The following is a 21,376-nucleotide window of genomic DNA, read 5'->3' on the forward strand; positions in this document are numbered from 1 at the left end:
GACGTTTGTTTTTTTATCTGTGACAATACAGTCCTAAAGAAAATTTAAAACTGTCAAATCCAATCAACCAGTCAACTGTCAAGTGACAAAAGCAAAAATTAACAAGACATTTCGTTCGTGTATTTATCATAAATACGCTTTGTTTTTTAATACTAAATCAATATGAATGACGTTGATAAATGGATAGAAATCGCAAAAAGATGTAAATACCTTCCTGAAGATGATTTACGGGAACTTTGCAATATCGTGTGCGATTTGTTGCTGGAAGAGCCCAACGTCCAGCCGGTTCAGACACCTGTAACCGTTTGTGGTGATATACATGGACAGGTAAATAGATATTTTACGTACATTATTCCTTGTATTGCCTACTTTGGGTAATTTTTTACGTTCTTCCAAGTTTTTTCACTTTGGGTACTTCAAAAGTTTACCAAGGGGATGGTCTGTTACTATTTTTTCCATTTGGATTTATGCTCTAGTCCATTTAATTATAATAACGTTACAATATGTGAATTTTAGAGCAATCAAGTTTATTTTCCTGTACGCATTCGAACTACATTTTTATCAGTACAGATTTGGTTACAATGAGATAAGAATGATATTTAGCACAATAATAAAATAAGTTTTGCAAATGCCTAAACACTGCACATATTTCAGTTTTATGACCTGGAGGAACTGTTCCACATTGGTGGTCAAGTACCACATACAAAATACATATTCATGGGTGATTATGTAGATCGGGGGCACTACAGTTTGGAAACTTTAACATTACTTATGGCATTAAAGGCCAGATATCCTGATAGGTGAGTATTCTATAATTATAATATTTAACATGAAAACACTAATAACTATGTACTTTTATTGAAAATAAGGAAGAAAATTAACTAACATTAAAGATGTTTTATATGCTAACTTCAAGATAAGTTCATTCTAACATGTCAAACCAGAAATCAAATGGAATGGTGATACTATCCCCAACATAGTGCCATTGACTTTCATTGGTGGTCTTACCCAGAGCCTCACATTAGGTATAGGAGGGGCCCATGTGGTGCTTTCACTGATAATCTTTTTAGCTCACCATGAAAGCATCTATACTTAACAATGATGTTGAAATCATAACACTTTTATATTTGCTGCTGCCCAGGGCCTTTTGTCTGCTAAGGGTGCCACTGATGACTATCAATTCAAATTCAGAGAAGAGAAAATATCACATTATTAAAGCAGTACATATTAAAAAAAAATTAGATTTTGCTCATTTTGTAAATTAAATTAAGTCCAATAATGTATTTTCAGGATCACTTTGCTTAGGGGAAATCATGAAACAAGTCAAATAACAAAAGTTTATGGGTTCTATGATGAATGCCTTAACAAATATGGAAATGCAAATGCTTGGAAAGATTGTTGTAGGGTATTTGATTTGCTCACAGTTGCAGCGGTAAGTGTTACTAGTACCATGCACAGAATTAAGTAACTATAATTTCAGGAAGTAGATCCCAGTGCCTATCGGGGTGGCATGTTATATACAAAGAAAATATTGTTTTCCATTTGTAAGCATTCAATTTGTTTTTTTCTCTTCCAGTTGATAGATGAAACGGTGCTCTGTGTACATGGTGGATTGTCTCCAGAAATACCGATGTTAGATCAGATCAGGTGCATTGATAGAAATCAGCAAATCCCACATAAAGGTGCTCTATGTGACTTACTGTGGTCAGATCCTGCCGATGTTAAGATGTGGTAAGTTTGGTTAGAAAAGAGTTTTATTAGGGCCAGATGGTCACAATGGGCCTATGGCTACCTCAAAATGCTGATTGAAAAGCAATTCCTGTTTGGACACAATGTCTATCTACAGGTATAACTGACATAAATGTTGATGAATTAGTATTCTTGTGTGCCTATTAAGAATTAATTAGCTACATATCTATACTATTATATAAAGCTGAAGAGTTTGTTTGTTTGTTTGTTTGAACGCGCTAATCTCAGGAACTACCGGTCCAAACTGAAAAATTCTTTTTGCGTTGGATAGCCCTATGTTCGTGGAGTGCTATAGGCTATATATCATCACGCTATACCCAATAGGAGCGGAGCAGTAATGCCTAATCTCAGGAACTACCGGTCCGAACTGAAAAATTCTTTTTGCGTTGGATAGCCCTTTGTTTGTGGAGTGCTATAGGCTATATATCATCACGCTATATCCAATAGGAGCGGAGCAGTAATGCCTAATCTCATGAACTACCGGTCCAAACTGAAAAATTCTTTTTGCGTTGGATAGCCTTTTGTTCGTGAAGTGCTCTAGGCTATATATCATCACGCTATACCCAATAGGAGCAGAACAGTAATGGCTAATCTCAGGAACTACCGGTTCGAACTAAAAAAATCATTTTGTATAGGATAGCCCTTTGTTCGTGAAGTGCTATAGGCTATATATCAACACGCTATGACCAATAGGAGCAGAGCAGTAATGGCTAATCTCAGAAACTAGGAGTTTGAACTGAATAATTATTTTTGTGTTGGATAGCCCTTTGTTCCTGGAATGCTATAGGCTATATATATCATCACGCTATGCCCAATAGGAGCGGAGCAGTAATCGCTAATCTCAGGAACTACCGGTTCGAACTGAAAAAATATTTTTGTGTTGGATAGCCCTTTGTTCCTGGAGTGCTATAGGTTATATATCGTCACGCTATGACCAATAGGAGCGGAGCAATAATGAAACATGATGCAAAAACGGGGACAATTTATTAGTTTTGAGAGCTTCTGTTGCGTGCGCTGCGTAAACGGTTAAAGTTATGCAACAATAATGTACGACGGGATTGTTCCTCTTAAAAAGTTCTAAAAAATATATCATAAAACAAAGTCCCCCGCTGCATCGGTCTGCCCGAACATGTTAAACTCAAAAACTACCCAACGTATTAGGATAAAATTTGGTATAGAGACGGTTTGAGACCCTGGGAAGAACATAGGCTCCCGGGAAAATATATAGCGTGACTTTTATAACGGAAAACTTTAGCCCGAAAAACTTTATAACGCGGGCGGAGCCGCGGGCAAAAGCTAGTTATTTATATGTTCTGTCTCTTTTTTAATATTTATATTCTGTTTAGAAAGCTTAGGTACTGACTAAATAACTTTTTCTATTCCAGGTCTGTAAGTCCCAGAGGTGCGGGATGGTTGTTTGGCAGTTACGTTACAGAACTATTCATGAATTACAATAACTTAACATTGATATGCAGGGCTCATCAATTAGTAAATGAAGGTTTGTGAGACTTTTCACTTTTTAACCTACTTATTTAAATAGACCCCTATTTGCAATCTGCTACTGAAGTTAATCATAACATGATCATTAGGCAATTTAATTTTGTTTTTCACATAATTCGATCATGTCTAGCCAGTTTGATGTACAATGTGATATTTTTTTCTTCTCTTCTTAAATGAAGGCTAAAGATCTATTCTACCATTATGTCTGTAAAATATTCTAAGAATAATGCACTTATTTTCAGGTTATAAATACATGTTTGACAAAAGGTTAGTGACGGTATGGTCGGCGCCGAACTATTGCTACCGTTGTGGTAACGTAGCGTCAATACTGGAGTTCAACACGGTTAACGACAGGAATGCTAAGTTATTCCAAGCCGTCCCTGACAGCGAGAGAGAGGTGCCTCCACAACATACTACACCATATTTCCTTTAAGCCTTAAAGTATTTTGCAAGAGAAAATATCATTTTGTATAAATAAATTGTTATATATTATTTGAATCAAAGTTTTATTTCTCTCATGGTCCATTTTTGAACATTACTTGACCTACTACCCTGTAGTTAGAATATAATGTTGAGTGTTGTAATTATTACTAATTACAACACAAAAGTATGTAATGTAGATTTTGGATTTCTTACAAAATAAACTGCCAAAGCTTAGCCCAAATAAAACAACACATTGGTAAGATAGAAATGTTCATCTTTATTGTTTTCTAAAAAATGATTAGTGTTGACAGTATTTTAAATGTGATTTCTATTCTCTATTGTAATCAAAAGTGTAATCAAAGTATGATTGATCGAAGCTCTGAACACGAACATAACCATCTTCACCACCAGAGGCGTAGCTCTTACCATCAGGGTGGAAAGCTAAACTGTTGATAGGTCCAAAGTGACCTTTCACACGGCCAAACTCCTCTTCAAATACTAGATGGAAGAAACGGGCATCGAATTTTCCCTGTCTGGTAGAAGTGGTGGTGACCTCCATAGCGTCTTGACCACCACCAAGCACCACATGGTCCAGGATGGGGCTGAGCGCGGCCGAGTTCACAGGACGCTCAGTTTTGTACTCTTTAAGCAACTCCAAGGAGCTGGTGTCAAACAGTTTGGCAGATTGATCCTTGGAAGCAGTGATGAACATTGTACCATCTCTAGACAGTTGCATGTCGTTGATTTGATGGGTGTGTTCCTTTATTGAGTGGACTTTTTTGCCAGTCTGAAAAATTTATTAATATTAAATAAAACCTTCACAATTTTTTACTAACCTGAGCTAAGCAAATTGATTGTTAAGTAGTATTTTCCCTATACACATTTATTAGAATTTTCGTCAAATATAGCACAAAAAGCTATCAAAGCTATCACAAAATATGAAAAAAATAATGATGCTGATGTCTCAGCCAATGTCTTAAAATCTCACTGTATCTATAAAATCTATAATGAGACCTATTACCAGTTTTTAATATTTTGACAAATATGCAAAAAAATACACACCCTAAGGTCCCACTGGATAAGGTCACCAGCTTCATGGCCGGTAATGATGGTCTCATCAAGAGTGCCCCACACCATGGATGTCACTTTAGAATCTGTTATTTCCCACTTGAGTATGGGGGACTGGGTAGACATAGATTCATCAATGGTCCTTGTGTCAATGATAAAGACCTGGGAAAAAATGAAATATTATAATAATTGTGGGGTGTGTGTGTATATAATAGGTGTAGCTTGCATCTTTGTCTGCACCTGTTGGTGCGGGAGATTTACAAAGAGAAAGCCTCTGGCTTTTTTAAGAAAAAAAAAATCCTTTGTGTACTTTTCTAGCAAATCATCACAAAACTTTGTATTTATAATTTTGGTAAAAAAATTGTATTTCTTCAAATGCAAGTATGTATTTTTAATCACAATATTTGTTAATAATTATTATTTATTCCTCAATAATTTCATATATTTTTAAGCACAGTATAATGACTCAACATTGTAGTATTAATACAATATGCAAAACAGTTTCCTCTTGTCATGTAATTCCTAATTGGCAAGTATCCATACCAAAAAATATTTAACATAGTTATATTCTATACATCTCCTTGTTGACTAATAGCAGTGTAAAAGCGCTTTTCTGTTCCCATTTCAAGAAAATATCCTATTTAATGAATTACTGTACCTACAGGTTTAACGCCAAATGTGTCAAGATAATTTACACAACATTGTATAGCACCATGTAGTGTAATTTAAAGTATGGGGTTTATGTTTATGGGCTGTCGAGGCACTTAATATCAGGCAATAATTATCTATAATATGTATTCAGAATAGTGGCATAAGATACATAATATGACACGTTAATTTCACAAACATGCAAGAGTATTACTCAAAATAAATGTATGTAACAAAATATTATAATTTTTTCTGTCTCATTTGTTTGTTTTAATACATTCATACAATATATAATTTGATAAAAATTATGTTATAAGACAAACAGAAAAAAAAGACATCGACTATTTTTTTTTTATAATATCTCATAAAATCTAATTTATAATGGTATACGAGTATAGGTAATATTGATTACACTTTATATTAAAAATGTATTTAAACCGTAAAAGAGTTGGGTTCCCTTTGAATTGTCTACCCATCACTGGGAATAATTTGTATATACAAGCATACCTCACAGGGATGTCCCATGGCTTTGTCAGTAGTATATGCGGCCTGGTAAGCACTGTAGCTGAAATTACACGTCCTCACTGATGAGTTTGTTTTTATTGTGGCTATGTTCTTGCCAGTCTCCAGATCCCATAATCTATAATGAATGAAATAATGTTTTGTTAATTTCATTTTCCTTATGTTTATTTAGTTAATTTTAACAAACTGAATAAAAGGCTCTAAAATATATTGGCGGTTGCCAGGCTAATTCACTTAAATATTTTTCAGAAAAAATTAATTTGCTTTAAATACTGAGAAAAATGCGATGATTCGAAATATGAATACAACTTAATGTTGCTTAAGTTAATTGACCTGTCAATGGTTGATATGTATTTGATGGAATTTGTCAATTAAAATAATTATATATTGAAATTCCGTAGTCACACACAATATAGAGTATGCTATGCTGCATGCTAATTCAAAACCTTATTACTGTTCAAGATAACCTAACAAATGTTTATACAAACAGAATGGAATCTTTGTGTATTATTTGGTACCTGCAGGAACTGTCGCCACCGCCTGTGATGAGGTTGATAGATTGCCAGTCGACGTCTAAGCACCACACGACGCCACCGTGTCCATTGAAGGTACCCAAGCGCTCCCCGTTTAGAGACCACCATACGTTTGGTTTCGAATCTTTCGCAGCGGAGAACAGCAAATCACCCTCACGGTTGTATTTGATTTGTGTGATGGCACGCTCGTGCCCTTGCAGCATAAGAGGTTTCTAAAAACACGAATTATTCATAATCATGACAAATATGTCAATCCTTCGAGCAATGTTTTGTAGAAATTACTGAGCCGAAACATCATTACGTGAGGAATTCAATCGCATTTTTTGTTGCGAATATATTGATGGAAAATACATACCATGTTTTATTATTAATTATAGTATATTTTTCGAATAAAATCACTGTAAATTACGATCTGCTGGCATGTGGCAGGAGGCTGACAAATTTGACAGCAGCTAAAGAAAGACATAGACTTTTTTTTTTTTTGGTTTGATTTACTCCTTAAGGAGAAGGCAAAGGCTCTCAGCCATACAGCCTAAGACATAGACTGTAGACAAAAAGCAAAAAGCCATTGACAAACTATTACAGTACGTTTAGTTTCGGATACACGTACCTATAAAAATAAGTTTAATGCACATTGTTTCCAATTTATAACAAAAGATGTCGTTAAAAGTTAATAAATTGATTCAAATATGTAATATTTTATTTTTCATGTCATTGTTTTTATCGCCTAGAGTAGCATTAGGCCGTAGAGTTCTTTATTTGTATCGATAGTACCTATTACAGACAGAATTGGGTACTTACGACTTTTTCTTTATTTCTGACATAGTGCTGTCACGCAGTAGGCATAAGTATTTGTTCTAAGTATGAAAGTATATATTATAATTCTATTTGATATGTAGTATAGGCCGGTTCGTACCAGGGTAGCTGGGGAGAAGACACTATTTTCTTAAAAAAACTTCGGCATTCTTAATTGCTTCATGCGGATTGAAACCTTAGAAGTGTACGGTGTATGAAGTATTTATGGCGTAGAAAGTATTATAATGTTTATAATGTACTAGCTTTTGCCCGCAGCTCCGCCCGCGTTATAAAGTTTTTCGGGCTAAAGTTTTCCGTTATAAAAGTCACGCTATATATTTTCCCGGGAGCCTATGTTCTTCCCAGGGTCTCAAACTGTCTCCATACCAAATTTTATCCTAATACGTTGGGTAGTTTTTAAGTTTAACACGTTCGGGCAGACCGATGCAGCGGGGGACTTTTGTTTTATGATATTTTTGTAGAACTTTTTAAGAGGAACAATCCCGTCATACATTATTGTTGCATAACTTTAACCGTTTACGCAGCGCACGCAACAGAAGCTCTCAAAACTAATAAATTATCCCCGTTTTTGCATCATGTTTCATTACTGCTCCGCTCCTATTGGTCATAGCGTGACGATATATAACCTATAGCACTCCAGGAACAAAGGGCTATCCAACACAAAAATATTTTTTCAGTTCGAACCGGTAGTTCCTGAGATTAGCGATTACTGCTCCGCTCCTATTGGGCATAGCGTGATGATAAATATAGCCTATAGCATTCCAGGAACAAAGGGCTATCCAACACAAAAAGAATTATTCAGTTCAAACTCCTAGTTTCTGAGATTAGCCGTTACTGCTCTGCTCCTATTGGTCATAGCGTGATGATATATAGCCTATAGCACTTCACGAACAAAGGGCTATCCAATACAAAATGATTTTTTAGTTCGAACCGGTAGTTCCTGAGATTAGCCATTACTGCTCCGCTCCTATTGGGTATAGCGTGATGATATATAGCCTATAGCACTTCACGAACAAAAGGCTATCCAACGCAAAAAGATTTTTTCAGTTTGGACCGGTAGTTCCTGAGATTAGCCATTACTGCTCCGCTCCTATCAGGTATAGCGTGATGATATATAGCCTATAGCACTCCACGAACAAAGGGCTATCCAACGCAAAAAGAATTTTTCAGTTCGGACCGATAGTTCCTGAGATTAGGCATTACTGCTCCGCTCCTATTGGGTATAGCGTGATGATATATAGCCTATAGCACTCCACGAACATAGGGCTATCCAACGCAAAAAGAATTTTTCAGTTTGGACCAGTAGTTCCTGAGATTAGCGCGTTCAAACAAACAAACAAACAAACAAACTCTTCAGCTTTATATAATAGTATAGATGAGTTACTTATAGAGTGTATAAAGAATATAAGGCACCTATAAGGACTTGATAAAATTTAAGGCATCCGAAGTACTTATATAACGCTCAAGTACAATTAATAATGTAATGTGTCCAAAGTGTACAAGTATTAGGCGCGTGTACCAAGAGTGTACTATTAGTGTAGTGTAGTTTGGGCATTATAAGTAGAAAAGTTTATCTCGACATTGTGTTACTAAATGAAACCACATAGGTGTCGTCACTCTTAATAACATCGTCCCAAAAATTGACTATGAATATTGAATAACGATTTTGATCACCAAAATATTTTGTTATATTTTTATTTATATACCATAGCTGTAGTTTAGAGTAAAAATGGCATTAGGGTATCTATAATATCAAATCTTTTTTAATTTATTTAATTAGAAAATTACACTTTTTTATTTTAGTTCAACGGTTTAAGTACTTACATAACTATTGGCAAAGTGTTATTTTCAAAAACAAAAGCATTTATACATCGCGTCGATTGTCAGCTGCTACTAGATCTATACTACACCTATACCACGCTAGATGATTTCTTTAAGAGCATTATCCTAGGTATGGTTCGGAGCATTCTATTAGTAATATAATAAGTGAAACAACTGACGACGATTTTATTGCGCTTTCTTTATTTTTACTAAAAAAAAAATAGTGTGTCTTATTTTGCTTCAGTAAGTGCATATACAAAAAATGTTCTTTAATATGACCTGTGTTTGGTAATTAAAAGGGTATTCGATAAATAAATCCCAACACATATTTCACATACATTTTATTTTCTTAAATTATTAACCATTGATTTCCAAGAGTACAACTAAAAAACAAATTAAAGTACAAACACGTTATGCATCGCTAACTAAACACAACTGTAGGTAACTTCTCTTGGCAAACCAGTACACATCCTTTGACTATCATCCGGCGCACCACTCGTACGAGACAGATAGACACAAACACCAGATTATGTCGTAACAGTCACTGTATATCTTAACTTGGTCGAATTAACAGCCTTTAATCCATCGAGAACGATACAGCAATCAGCAACTAATGTGATTTGCTACGTGTAAACATAGAACCCTAAGGTATCGATAATACTTAAAAGTACATGCTAGGTCTGAAAGCAATAAGTCTTCATATTGAGCGAGCCCAACTAAATACGTGAAATACAGCACACTCAACCACATAGAACTCTTATTTTAGGTTTTTAGTCTATTTTGAATGTGTTTCTGAAGCACTTCCGTGGCGTGTAGAGTAATCTGTGACTTACTGAACATGGGTCATATAGGTAATAGATAAATTCAAAGTGGCAGTGTTACTAAACAAATGAACAACACAAGCGAAACGTGTTTGCTATAAACGTAACAAAAAGTATGTTTACTGTTGAATAAAATATTGATAACTTGTAGAATATATATCTATGTTACATAGAGTTCAAATATCCAACTGTGACATGAATTACATACAATAAACACTCGTCAACGTTTCCAAATATATATTCTCTTACCGTGTTACACTCGTTTTGATAACTATTTTAACACAATGTCTAATGTACACAAAATTTCAACCCTTCTTTTACCCGAAACACTTGAAACGCTAGTTTTATACACAACAAACCTTATTCTACGAATGTGAAAATATTTCGTCACAATATCTTAGATTGTAATTAATTATTCTCATTATGGACTGTAAAGAAATTGTGAAATGCATTAAGTTTTTGTTACACCCTTATAAATATATTAACATTATTATGATTTTTTACATTACCTACATCAGTCAAAATATTTTCGTAATATTTATCTACGAAACGAATTTAAAACCACTTGTGTCCCAGTTTTTATGCATGCTGTATCAAAGGTCGGGAATTCGAACTTCGAAACGTCAGTTCATTGGCCTGACCTCTTAATATAGATGGATATTCGTATGAAAATAAAAAAGGGTTAGTTGCATAAGCTCGAAGTTTTAAATAGTTTGTTAAGTGTGTAGCCTCTAAATAACTCGACGGGACACAAGTTATTTCAAAGTCGTTTCCACCGTGAAATTTCCCGGATCATAGATAGGAGATCTAATGTTCTAACTCCATACAAACAGTTAAAAACATACAGCAAGCAGAAGCAAATCATTAATAATTCTGTCTGTTTCGGTCAGTCAATTTCGATATTCATATAAAATACGTTAAAATTTCAAACAAGATGAAAAAGGCGAATAAGCCCTATCCCACGAAAACAGCAAATAAATTTAGAAGAGCAACGAAAAGCGAGTGGCATTCTTACCCGTCGAAGCATAATCTGTATGTACATTATGTATGTAATAGCCTCTGAGGGCTGTTCGTGTACTAATCTAATTAGGTACTCGCCAGTAATGCGCCAATTCATTTTATTACTAACAATACTAATCCTTTGTACAACGCCAATAACATTCTTAAAAATCTAGTTCCCATTTCGATACACTGCCGTTAGTTTCGTCTTAACAGTATGTATTCTACGCTATTAACAAAATAAGTGTCAATATTACTTACATACATTATCATTTACATATATATTAGTAGAACGATGCACGATTCGCGATTATAGTTACATTACGGTTTCCGTCATTACACGTTTAAAAATCTATAAAGGCATCTTTACCTCAGACTTTAGATTTAACACCGTCGTTCTGATGGTGTTGTTTTTTTATGAACTAATTAATTATAATTAAGTTAGATAAAATTCAATAAATAAATATAGTTACCGAATTGTCGAGAAAGTTTCGCGCATTGAGACCGAATACAGGCGAACGCACGAGACTCGATAACACGCTAGGAGACGCGGCGTGCGAAGTTACGCGGGCGTCTCTAGGCGCTATGTGAAACGAGTGCATCCCGATGTATTATCACTGATTCACTATCACAAAGAACTAATAATTTCACCGACTCCATCATTCACTTAAACGTACATTAAACCGAAATTAATTGAAAAAAATCTATTTAGGCATTTGATGGCAGTATTGTAACTGGTTGTATTTCAAACTAAATATAATGTACAAAACACATATAATCGCTAACACTTAACTAATGGTAACACGATGAGGAACGGACGTGTGTCGCTCGTTTAGGTAACAGGATTCACTAATAATAATTGTATGTTTTCTAGAATGTTCGGCTACTGACGCAGTTTGTCTGGTACTGATACCTCCTGTCGTCCGATTTTCTATGTTCACAACCTGTATTCTAAAACTGTTTTTTTATGAACTGAATTTTGTTTTCGAGAATGAATTCAAACTGATGTATCTAATGACGTCGACGCGATAGTGACGTTGGCCGCGACTGTTGGCGATTAAACAAATCTAATTAAACTAGAACCTAAGTCCTTAGAACGAACTTTTTGGTTGTAATTACTTAATTATTTTAGCCAGGGCGTACATTGCCCTCTAAACCTAATGGTAACTGTTCACCGTTGTTGGAACGTGTATTACAATTTTAACATTACATAATACGAGAGTTAAAGATTACGGCAAATAAGTTTAAAAATGATAGGCAGTGATTATACCGACAGTGTTATGTTTTGTAAGTCTTTAAACAACGCTAGAAGTGGTTATGATTTTTTTTGTTATTTTTATGATTTTTGTTATGTTAATATAATGTTAGATGACTGCTTTAAGTGTTACATGATTATTATTAGATGATAATGATTACACTTTTGGTTGATTCGTGAAAATATATATGAGTAGACATTGTTAGACGTTATAGAATGATGGACATGATTGGACTGTTCAGGAATGCTAGAGGGCTGATGTGGCGAAGGATGAAATGGTCAGCATGACATGCAGATCGTCAGACATTATTGACTCTTGAGCTATGGCATGAGTGCGTGTTAAAATAACTCGGTGCAAAATAGCCAAATAATTTTTAATTACTGATATGAAAACTTGTATTACAATAATATGTTGAGTATCCGAACGAAACACGGGTCATTGAGCATAATTACATTTGAACACATCGAAGGAAGCAAAAGATCAGCAAATCTTAAAGCACCTACACACACAAAGATAACATCGTCAGAATAGAAATGCAACGAGAGTGCACACACACACGCACACGCACACGCACATGTGTGCTGGACTCTTACATCTAGTTAGACCAGAATCTGAAGTGAAATATTTAGAACGAAACGTATGCATAGTTGTGTTATGCGAAATATTGGCAATAAAAATGCATAGATTGTGACTAAAAGAACCGAGCGCGACGAGGCGCCATCTATGTTAGTGTATAAACAGTAAAGTTGTATACAAGCAGTCTTGGTAAACACTGAGAGTAGGTACTTAGTGCTACTTACGTTACGTACGAACAAGTCATATAAAATTAAATTAAACATTCTGATATTACACAGTACACACCCAGCAATTACTCTACCGGTTAATCCTAGATGATATAAAATGCAAACTAAAACAGCGATATTTCATTTACAAGAAACAATTCTGTCTAAAACAACATCTTACATGTTAAATTGTAAATTATATTCTATATTTACAGAAATAATATATTATGCGATTCTCCGACTGACAAATTTTAAATAGTAACATAACATATATTTTATTCTATTTAACACTAAATAGTATACGCTACCACATATAAAACACTCATTCAAGTCCCTGGTACCTTATATTACAGCTATTTTAATAATAAATCAGTCTGTCAATTGGGACGTTTTATTTCCTCTATTAAACATTAAACCATAACACACATTGACTCAACAAAGGTATAAAGTACCGCACTGACATCCTCGCGACTCTTCGTCAGTTTCGTCACTCACGCAGAGGCTTTCGGCTCCGGCTCCGACCGGCCAGTACGGCCAGTCCGGCGCGTCCGGCACGAGCCTCACTGTCTCAGCCCGAATAGGAACCTTTGTACGAACTCTTGTGCTGTGTGGTGGTGCACTGAACACAGGGTGGTGCGATCATAAGACGAGGGTGCGGCGGGGCGGGGGGCAGGCTTCAGGACGCGTGCGGGGGGTCGCGCGCTCGTACATCGAGAACTAGACGCCCTGCTGCGCCATATACTATCTGATCTCCGCCGAGTTCAGCACGAAGGGGACGTAGAACATTTTGCTCTCGAGCAAAAGGTTCGCCGCCGCTTGGATCTGTGAATGGTGAAAACGACATCTCAGTTGTGAAATCGTGTACTTTCCATTAACAAGGAAGGAACTTTCTAACTGTGCCTGGTTTGTTACTGAATCACCGAGACCCAAGACAAGGGGTATAAATTTGTTATCTTCAGTGTATCAGCGCTTTCGAATGGTAGTTAGATTTTGCGATATTGAACGATTGATTGTATCAATTCCACTTTTGTTAACAATTTTTCTTGAAATAAGTAAGCGTAAGTTTGAGCCTTCTAGGATATATGTATTATATTTATTAAAGAATTAGAATAATTTAATTGTATTTTGTCATAAAATTATATATTTTTTTAATGTGGAAATATTTATGTACCTCTGGTATCCTTGCGAACAGTTCCTGTAGTCTGCCGGGGTGATGTGGCGTGGCGTGCTCCAGGTAACTGCGCAGCACTTGTACGTATCTGTCCTGGATACTTTCGAGCTCCACTTCTGAAACAATTCAAAGTTTTATTTAAAATTCACTAAGCCTTTAAAGAGGCTAAATTATGTCGTCTATGTTTCAGCGGTAAATATTATGATGAAATATATCGCTTTTAATTATGCCATTCGCCGCTAGATGGAGTTAAGCGGCAGCGGTGAACTAATGCCAAAGAGCGCGCGGTGCGGCGGTGTGGCGGTGCGGCGGTGCGGCGGTGACGTCACTCGCTCAGTAGGTCACTCCGATAGCAGGGCAACGACCGCGGCTAGCCGTTGACCTCCGCTCGAGCTCGCTCGCGTCCTCACTCGCGCGCGCCGTCCCGCTCGCACTCGTGCGCTTTTCCACCATATTGTACACGCGACCGTTTTATGTGCAACGTTTTAATTGATGTTTATTTGTTTTCCGAATAGAATTGACGAATTAGTATCATGTGATTTGAGTACGCCGATTGTTAGTGTTTATTGGAATTCTAGTATTTGTGTACGTAATCGAATCGTATTATTGTGATTGCACATGAAGGTGCGTTTACGTGTGCACGCATAAATATAGATAGATGAGGTAGCGGTAGATAGCTCGCGGTACAATCTGTGTTTTTTCATAGCGGCTGCGCTGCGCTGCGCAAAAGAGAAAGTTCGCCTTCCGCGTCGCGCTTTCCGCCCCGAGAGTGAAATGTTGTCCCGTTACATGACGTAACTAGCGCGCTGTATTATGCGCTATGCTTACAATGAGACAATTGCAATTTTACAGTATATTTGCGGTCTATTGACATTCATACTAGATTAACCTCGTATGCTACTGTTACAGTTTTATGAAAGAAAGCGTTGTCCATTGAGTATTGTCATACATGAAGATGTTTTATCCGTTCGACTGATTTCTAAACCACATAATTCATTAATATTTTATTCTACGTTAGAAAACGGTAATAGATATGAAACGAATTGCAAATCTATTACTTTCGCCTTTCCATTAATTAAACTTATAGCCCATGACCAATCATCCAAGAGCCTAAATCCACGTTGCCCAACATGGCAGCCACACACACACACGCACATATTATCGCACACACAACATAACGCGTGTAACACACGCGCACGTAGAATGGCGCGCCTCGCGGCGGGCCACGCCGGTTGCGCAAGCGCTTTCCATTTCACCGTGGCTCGCACTTGCCGGGCCAGCGGCTGTGGTTAGTTACTTGCTAACACTTTCGTACAAGTACGATGTAAGATTAGTCAGACAATCGAAATTCGAGTGTTTTCCTGTTCGTGAATGTATTTGGCTATGTATGACTATGTAGTTAAGTAATATTCCTTACAATTACCATCGTTTATTAAAATATTGTATGGGAACAAGCAAATATAATCAGGCATTTTCATGACGTTACAATGTCTTTTTTTGTTGATGTGTATTTATTTGTAATCTCGAGTTAGTTTGGATGCTCTATAAAATCTGAAGAAATAAATATGTGTCACGCATAATAATTTTTCCTCCACCAGATAAAGTTTGACAAAGAATACTATCAAAAACATTTTACACTACTGCAATATAAAAGTTTTACTGCTTATATTTTAAACCGAAGTCGATTTGATAAAACTTACGAGCGCTAGATGAATTCTGTACATGCATTCCATTGAACACATAGTTTTGATTGTCGATCCAATATGTCTGTAAGTAGGTTATCAACAATATCAATTTGGAGTCAATTCTCTTTGATGGTTCACTTAATTTAAAATAACCGACAATTGGTGCGCGGTATGCGAGCTTTGTTGGGCTTAGCGTTCTGATGTTGCTGGTTCTAAACTATTATTGTATTTTGATGAAATGCATTCATAAGTAAAGTCTATTAAAATTAGTTTGGTTACGTATAATTTAATTAGAAATTTCACATAATGTAACCAGTCTTAAGAGAAGTGAAACCTGGCGATGTATAATATGTATGTTAACTATAGATTACTAAAAAAAATTATTCATAGGCCATGTGCACTGTAAAGATTTAGACCTATGATGATTCAGTCTTACTATACATATAACGAAAAACATCATTTCCGTAACTAAATACTTTCAAAACAAATATGAAAATTCGTTCTCATACAATGCATTATTAAATAATAAGGCGTGTGTATATAACTAATGTATAGTATATATTGTACTAGTAGATAAAGAACGAACAAACAACCTCAGCTAATTCAGGAAAATATTTATAAAACACAGAACCGGCACAAAACAATAACCCGAGGAAGTTATTTAAAACATAAAATGCAACCCAACTATTCCGCTTTTGTCTGTGAAATGACATGAAATTAGCGTGAATCTGGAACGCTATTACAAAATTTATACAGGAAACGTTCAGCTGGCGTTCTTACACCATGCGCATTATCGATTTTAGTTATTTATATCCAAACTATTATAAACCGTTAACGGATACTTAATAGAGTCTTGCAAACACAAATATGGATATTGAATTACATTGTTTAAGTTGTAAAGCAACATAATACGCGGTACTTTCGTAGTTTGATAAACAGCGCGTTGCCGCCGGTTGCGCGCCGGTGAAAATAATTTTCAAACACGATCGTGGAGCGCGCATCGACCCACTTACAATGCAGTGCGATAACACAGGATGTCATAGTTTCCCTACTATTAGTACTAGGACACGAGTGCACATTGCAAGTTTAGAATTGCGTTGTCGGTAAAGGACACTCGCGGCTGAATGTACTCATGAGAATTCACAGATCATGTGCAACTGTATGTATTTATTATACGATTATGATGTTTTGTACGCAGGCAAATGGCATTGCGAAATATAGACTCTATTACATGTTATTATAGATAATATTATGTTTACGTAGTATCTTAGCTGGATATGCATTGAAATATTATTTGATGAGAATCTATAAAATAATTTTTGATCGAAGAATATTTATAATTGTTTAGACTAACTATGAAGTCGTTATTTCACAATTTTTATATTTATAACTAATAGATATTTGCAAAATTTTAAATAATATTTTGTATTCATGTTTAAGTTAATAGAGCTCGAATAACATCGAGCTATAAATACCGATTTTGACAAGTGAAATTATTAGTGATGTGAACAAATTGTTTTAATCGATTTCGCAAACGAATCGCCTCGCGTCTCCGGCAACTGGGTTACAAGGACCATAAATCATATTAATTTAAACGGACACATTTTGTGTTGTCTCATATTATAATGTTATGGTTTATGAGTGTGTTGTAAAATGTCGCTTTTACGTATGTAAGTTTTAAAACCAATGCGTTTTTTATTGTTTGCTGTTACAAGTTTTTGTTGGGTCACCGAGATGACGTATTGATGCTTACTTGTATTTCATTGCTTATAAATGTGAGGTACTACGTTATTAATATATAAGGAAATTAGAACATACTTCAATTTACTATTTGATGATATAAACATGCAAAAATAGTTGCTAGTTATGCTAATGCCACGTTTATATATACTGCATCAAACTTATCCTTAATTCAATTCACATACACCATAAATTTGTTTTTTTTATATTTACTTATAATAAACCATTATATCAATAACCACCTTGCAATAATAACAATAGTCTGCTCATTAAAAACTACAAAAAATATTCACACGTAAAATAAAACCGGCCAGCACGTGTTTAATATCAATAAACAAACTTTTTGCACGACGCGAAATAAAAAGGCCTGGCTGGTGTAAAACGAGTATAATGAGTCAGGTGGTACATACGTCACGATAGGATGGCTAGCTTGCGTAACGCTAACTGACCTACATGAATGCGGTGGGCCGTTGCACCCCTGGAGTTGTCTATAACTGGATTAGAGGCTGCGGTGCATTGACACGCGAAATAAACGAGCCGACATTTTGTTGCGGACCTTTTATTGAGTCATGTACGCTAGTGTACGCTCTATATCTTTATTGATTAATATGCAAATGTATTTAAATCTAATAGGAAGCGGTTGGTGGTTTTAAGCAAAGATCGATCTATTGTTTTGTTTCACGTTCTTTCACTTTTTTTATTAAATGCGTAATAGGAGTGATGAATGTTTAAATTCTGTTGGATTATCAACTATTATTGTATAGAACAATTTATTTATGAGTGTGTTATTGTCATCAATATACGAAATTTAATGACATTTTACCTTAAGCATCCGTTTATTGTTATGCTATACGCAATTCGTATTTCAATTACAGCGATTAAATTAACACAGCGTTATGCAAAATATACAAAATGATATTTGTAACACTCATAGAATATTTTTTAAGTTTGTCTGTGCGCGTTATATTAATTATACGAGAACGAAATCATTCATAAATTCCACACAATATGAAAACAAGGAAATGTTCCGCTTCTCTCTATTTACATAGCCTAAATAACGACCGACCCTAATGCCCGTGCGGTGAAAGGTTATCCACTCACCAATTAACACAATTTTAAATCGGAATGTCCATTCTATATTGTCTAAATTGACGTCAAATTGTTCGACAGTTGAGTCAATGAACATTATTTTTAAGTCGTTCATATTTTTGGTTAATGGGGTTTTGTTGTCTGACTATTATTTAGGCCAAGCTAAACAAGCAGGTTCATCCTTATATATTTAGATATTTTAAAATAAAGAGCCCCACCGCGTCTGCCTGAACGGTAAAAAATCTAAAAGTGCCGAACGGATTTCAATTATGTTTTTTATGGGGATAGTTTAAGATCCTGGGAATGATATAGAACACTTTCTATCACAGGAAAGTAGTTTTTTTTCCTGCAAAAAATGTTTCATGCGGTCGCAGTTGCGATTAAAAGCTAGTAAGCTTCTACATGAATCTCTAGCTACTTGAAACCACATTGAACTAGAGTAATAGTTATTGTCCACGGATAATATATAAAATATTGACTTATAGTTTGCAAGACCTTTATCCATGTGTTTATTAAAATATATTTGGAAAATATACAATTTGCATACATAATAAATATTTTATGCAACGAAAATAAATGAGATTTGTTTAATTTTATGTTAATTACACAGTATTTGTTTTGAACACTATAAAACACTACACGAAGAAAACTACACAAAATTACAACATACCTTGGTTAAGCAGTATGTAAACCTTTAGGCACACATACTCTTCCATCCGGAGCTGGATGCGGCGGAACACGCACGTGATCTGCGTCATCTTCTCCACCACCAGTCCCACGTCGAGCCTCAGCTGCTCTAGCGTGATGGGCCGGCCCATTAGTGACGTCAGGCAGTTCTGTAGCGTCCGAAGGTTTGCGTTCACCTAATGAGATCATTTTTATAATTAGAGAAAATTGAACTTTTAGTGATCAGAATAAGCTCAGAATTCGAATGTCATTACATAAGTACATTGTTAAAAATTTATTTTATGTTCATTCGACAGTATCTAAAAAAGATTTTTAAATTTAAAAAATCAAAGAAATATGCATAAGAAATCGACTAAGTTATTTTATGCATTATAATTATAAAACGATCAATGAAATAGTTATATATGTAATTTGTACTAATAAATTATTTTACGAGTCATTAACAATAAACATTGGTCCCGTAATTACGTAATATCGTATATGTAAGTGGTAGGAAATGCTCTAGACAATGAAAATGTGTGTGTAACCACTGTTACTGCACCGCTGTTTATGTAATCGGTGCATTGTACCTTTGTTATTATGTTGTTTGGCTCTGATTTATTATAGTTGTGTTTCGAAAATTGTTGTAACAATCGCCATGTAACTGACAACCCTAAACGGTATCTTTATACCAATGTTGTGTATTAGGGCTGTCCAATATAGCAGTATGGATTAGAGGTAAAGGTGGCGAGATAAGGTAAGTACTGTATTATCCATAGGTTATATACGCCATATCTAGTACCTGTATATAATGTAAATAATAATCAAGCAGTTAACTACTAGGATTGTAAAAATAACGGTCTTTAAAAGATTTCTATTACATAGAATTGGACGCCTAAAGAATCAAAATACGTTTGTAATTGTAATTCGGTAGTGACAACATATTTTTCCTTAAAACAATAGAGCAAGTTACGATAGATAAACTTTCATCCATGCCGAAAGCGTTATAACGGTCCTATGTTGAATGTTTATTAGGTACTTATAATTTCAAGGCGACGGAGCGACAATAGAAACGTTCGATTCATTGAATTATTTTACGATTCTAATACAGCCGGTTATGCAGCGAGTGTGCAAACGTCCGAGTGCAGTTAGGTGTCTGCCACTCGGCGACTTTCTACCGCGATTGCGCAAGCGCCGATGCAGATCACGTAACCGCATTGCGCCGCATGTGGCGGAAGTCTCTGGAGCGAATGTGACCTGGAGCACTCTAATACTAGATCTAGGGCTTGCTACTGGCGGATTCTATGTTAAATAACTTACAACTTTCATTTTCGCGCATACCTAACAATCTTGACCTGACTTGCACTCACCTCTTGCATGAAGTCTTGCTCGTGGTCCGACGAGGGCGGCGCATGCGCATGTTTCCCATGCATCGCTTGATACGCCGCTGTCGTTAGCACTGAGATCTCGTGCCACTTTTCCATTAACAGTTTTGAATGGATTTCCATCGGTATTTCCATGATGAAAGGTAGTTGTTTCGTCCACGCGACCATTTTGTGCACGATTGAATCGCCGATTTTACACAGTTTGTCTCCTATTTCTGAGGTGTCATGTAGTAGGTCTGGTAGGTGTCGCACCGTGGCTATGTCCTCCATCGCGTCGCAGTCTATTAGCGCTCGGATCATGTGTAACGCTCTTTCTAAGGGCACTGCGCGATCTCGTGATGAAGACACGGCGCTCTCCAGTCTCGCTCTTAAATGAACCACCTGTAAAAAAACGCGGTAGATTTAAACATCATCATTACATCGGAAATATATTAATATAACTTGCATAGAGATTTGTTTTAAGTCTTACCTCGCTAGGGTTAGTAAGTGCAGTCTTAAGTATGGTTCCGTTGACCAAATGCGGGGGGAGTGGTGGTAAAGGTTCTTTAGGCTTTTCGGGCGGTGACGCTCGGCTCGTCGTCGTCGCCGCCTTGTTTGCTTTCTTGTGCTTCTTGTATTTCACCTTGTACAGATTATACACAGCTCCGCTATTCCTTCCTCCTGGCATCCGATCCTCTCGTACCGCTGCATTAAAATTAGAAT

At 35.9% G+C, this 21,376-nt stretch overlaps 3 protein-coding genes across 6 annotated transcripts in view; 1 reads left to right on the forward strand and 2 right to left on the reverse strand.

Moving 5' to 3' along the window:
- Window positions 1-3,747, forward strand: LOC115454404 (serine/threonine-protein phosphatase 6 catalytic subunit). Its single transcript, XM_030183140.2, has 6 exons — window positions 1-327; window positions 655-800; window positions 1,291-1,432; window positions 1,577-1,731; window positions 3,135-3,247; window positions 3,492-3,747. The coding sequence occupies exons 1-6, from the start codon at window positions 163-165 to the stop codon at window positions 3,680-3,682; spliced, it is 912 nt and encodes a 303-aa protein (XP_030039000.1). The 5' UTR covers window positions 1-162; the 3' UTR covers window positions 3,683-3,747.
- A 178-nt stretch (window positions 3,748-3,925) lies between these two features.
- On the reverse strand, window positions 3,926-6,943 carry LOC115454403 (eukaryotic translation initiation factor 3 subunit I). The gene is made up of 5 exons (XM_037444609.1): window positions 6,799-6,943; window positions 6,429-6,655; window positions 5,896-6,028; window positions 4,735-4,902; window positions 3,926-4,459 (listed from the first exon to the last, which is right to left on the reverse strand). Exons 1-5 carry the CDS (start codon window positions 6,799-6,801, stop codon window positions 4,001-4,003), a joined length of 990 nt encoding a protein of 329 aa, XP_037300506.1. The 5' UTR covers window positions 6,802-6,943; the 3' UTR covers window positions 3,926-4,000.
- Window positions 6,944-9,404: 2,461 nt separating this feature from the next.
- LOC115444883 (hormone receptor 4) overlaps window positions 9,405-21,376 on the reverse strand; it is a 60,626-nt gene continuing 48,654 nt past the window's right edge. For 3 of the 4 annotated variants that reach the window (XM_037444563.1, XM_037444564.1, XM_037444561.1), the window contains 5 exons: window positions 21,144-21,358; window positions 20,660-21,055; window positions 19,294-19,486; window positions 14,110-14,225; window positions 9,405-13,760 (listed from right to left, as the gene is read on the reverse strand). In XM_037444563.1, coding sequence (XP_037300460.1) covers window positions 13,680-13,760; window positions 14,110-14,225; window positions 19,294-19,486; window positions 20,660-21,055; window positions 21,144-21,358 — 1,001 coding nt within the window. In that variant the 3' untranslated portion in view covers window positions 9,405-13,679. The remainder of the gene's footprint in view (window positions 13,761-14,109; window positions 14,226-19,293; window positions 19,487-20,659; window positions 21,056-21,143; window positions 21,359-21,376) is intronic. The other variant, XM_037444562.1, reaches the window with a different exon arrangement.

Source organism: Manduca sexta, chromosome 28 (assembly GCF_014839805.1).
Source record: "Manduca sexta isolate Smith_Timp_Sample1 chromosome 28, JHU_Msex_v1.0, whole genome shotgun sequence".
Classification (NCBI taxonomy): domain Eukaryota; kingdom Metazoa; phylum Arthropoda; class Insecta; order Lepidoptera; family Sphingidae; genus Manduca; species Manduca sexta.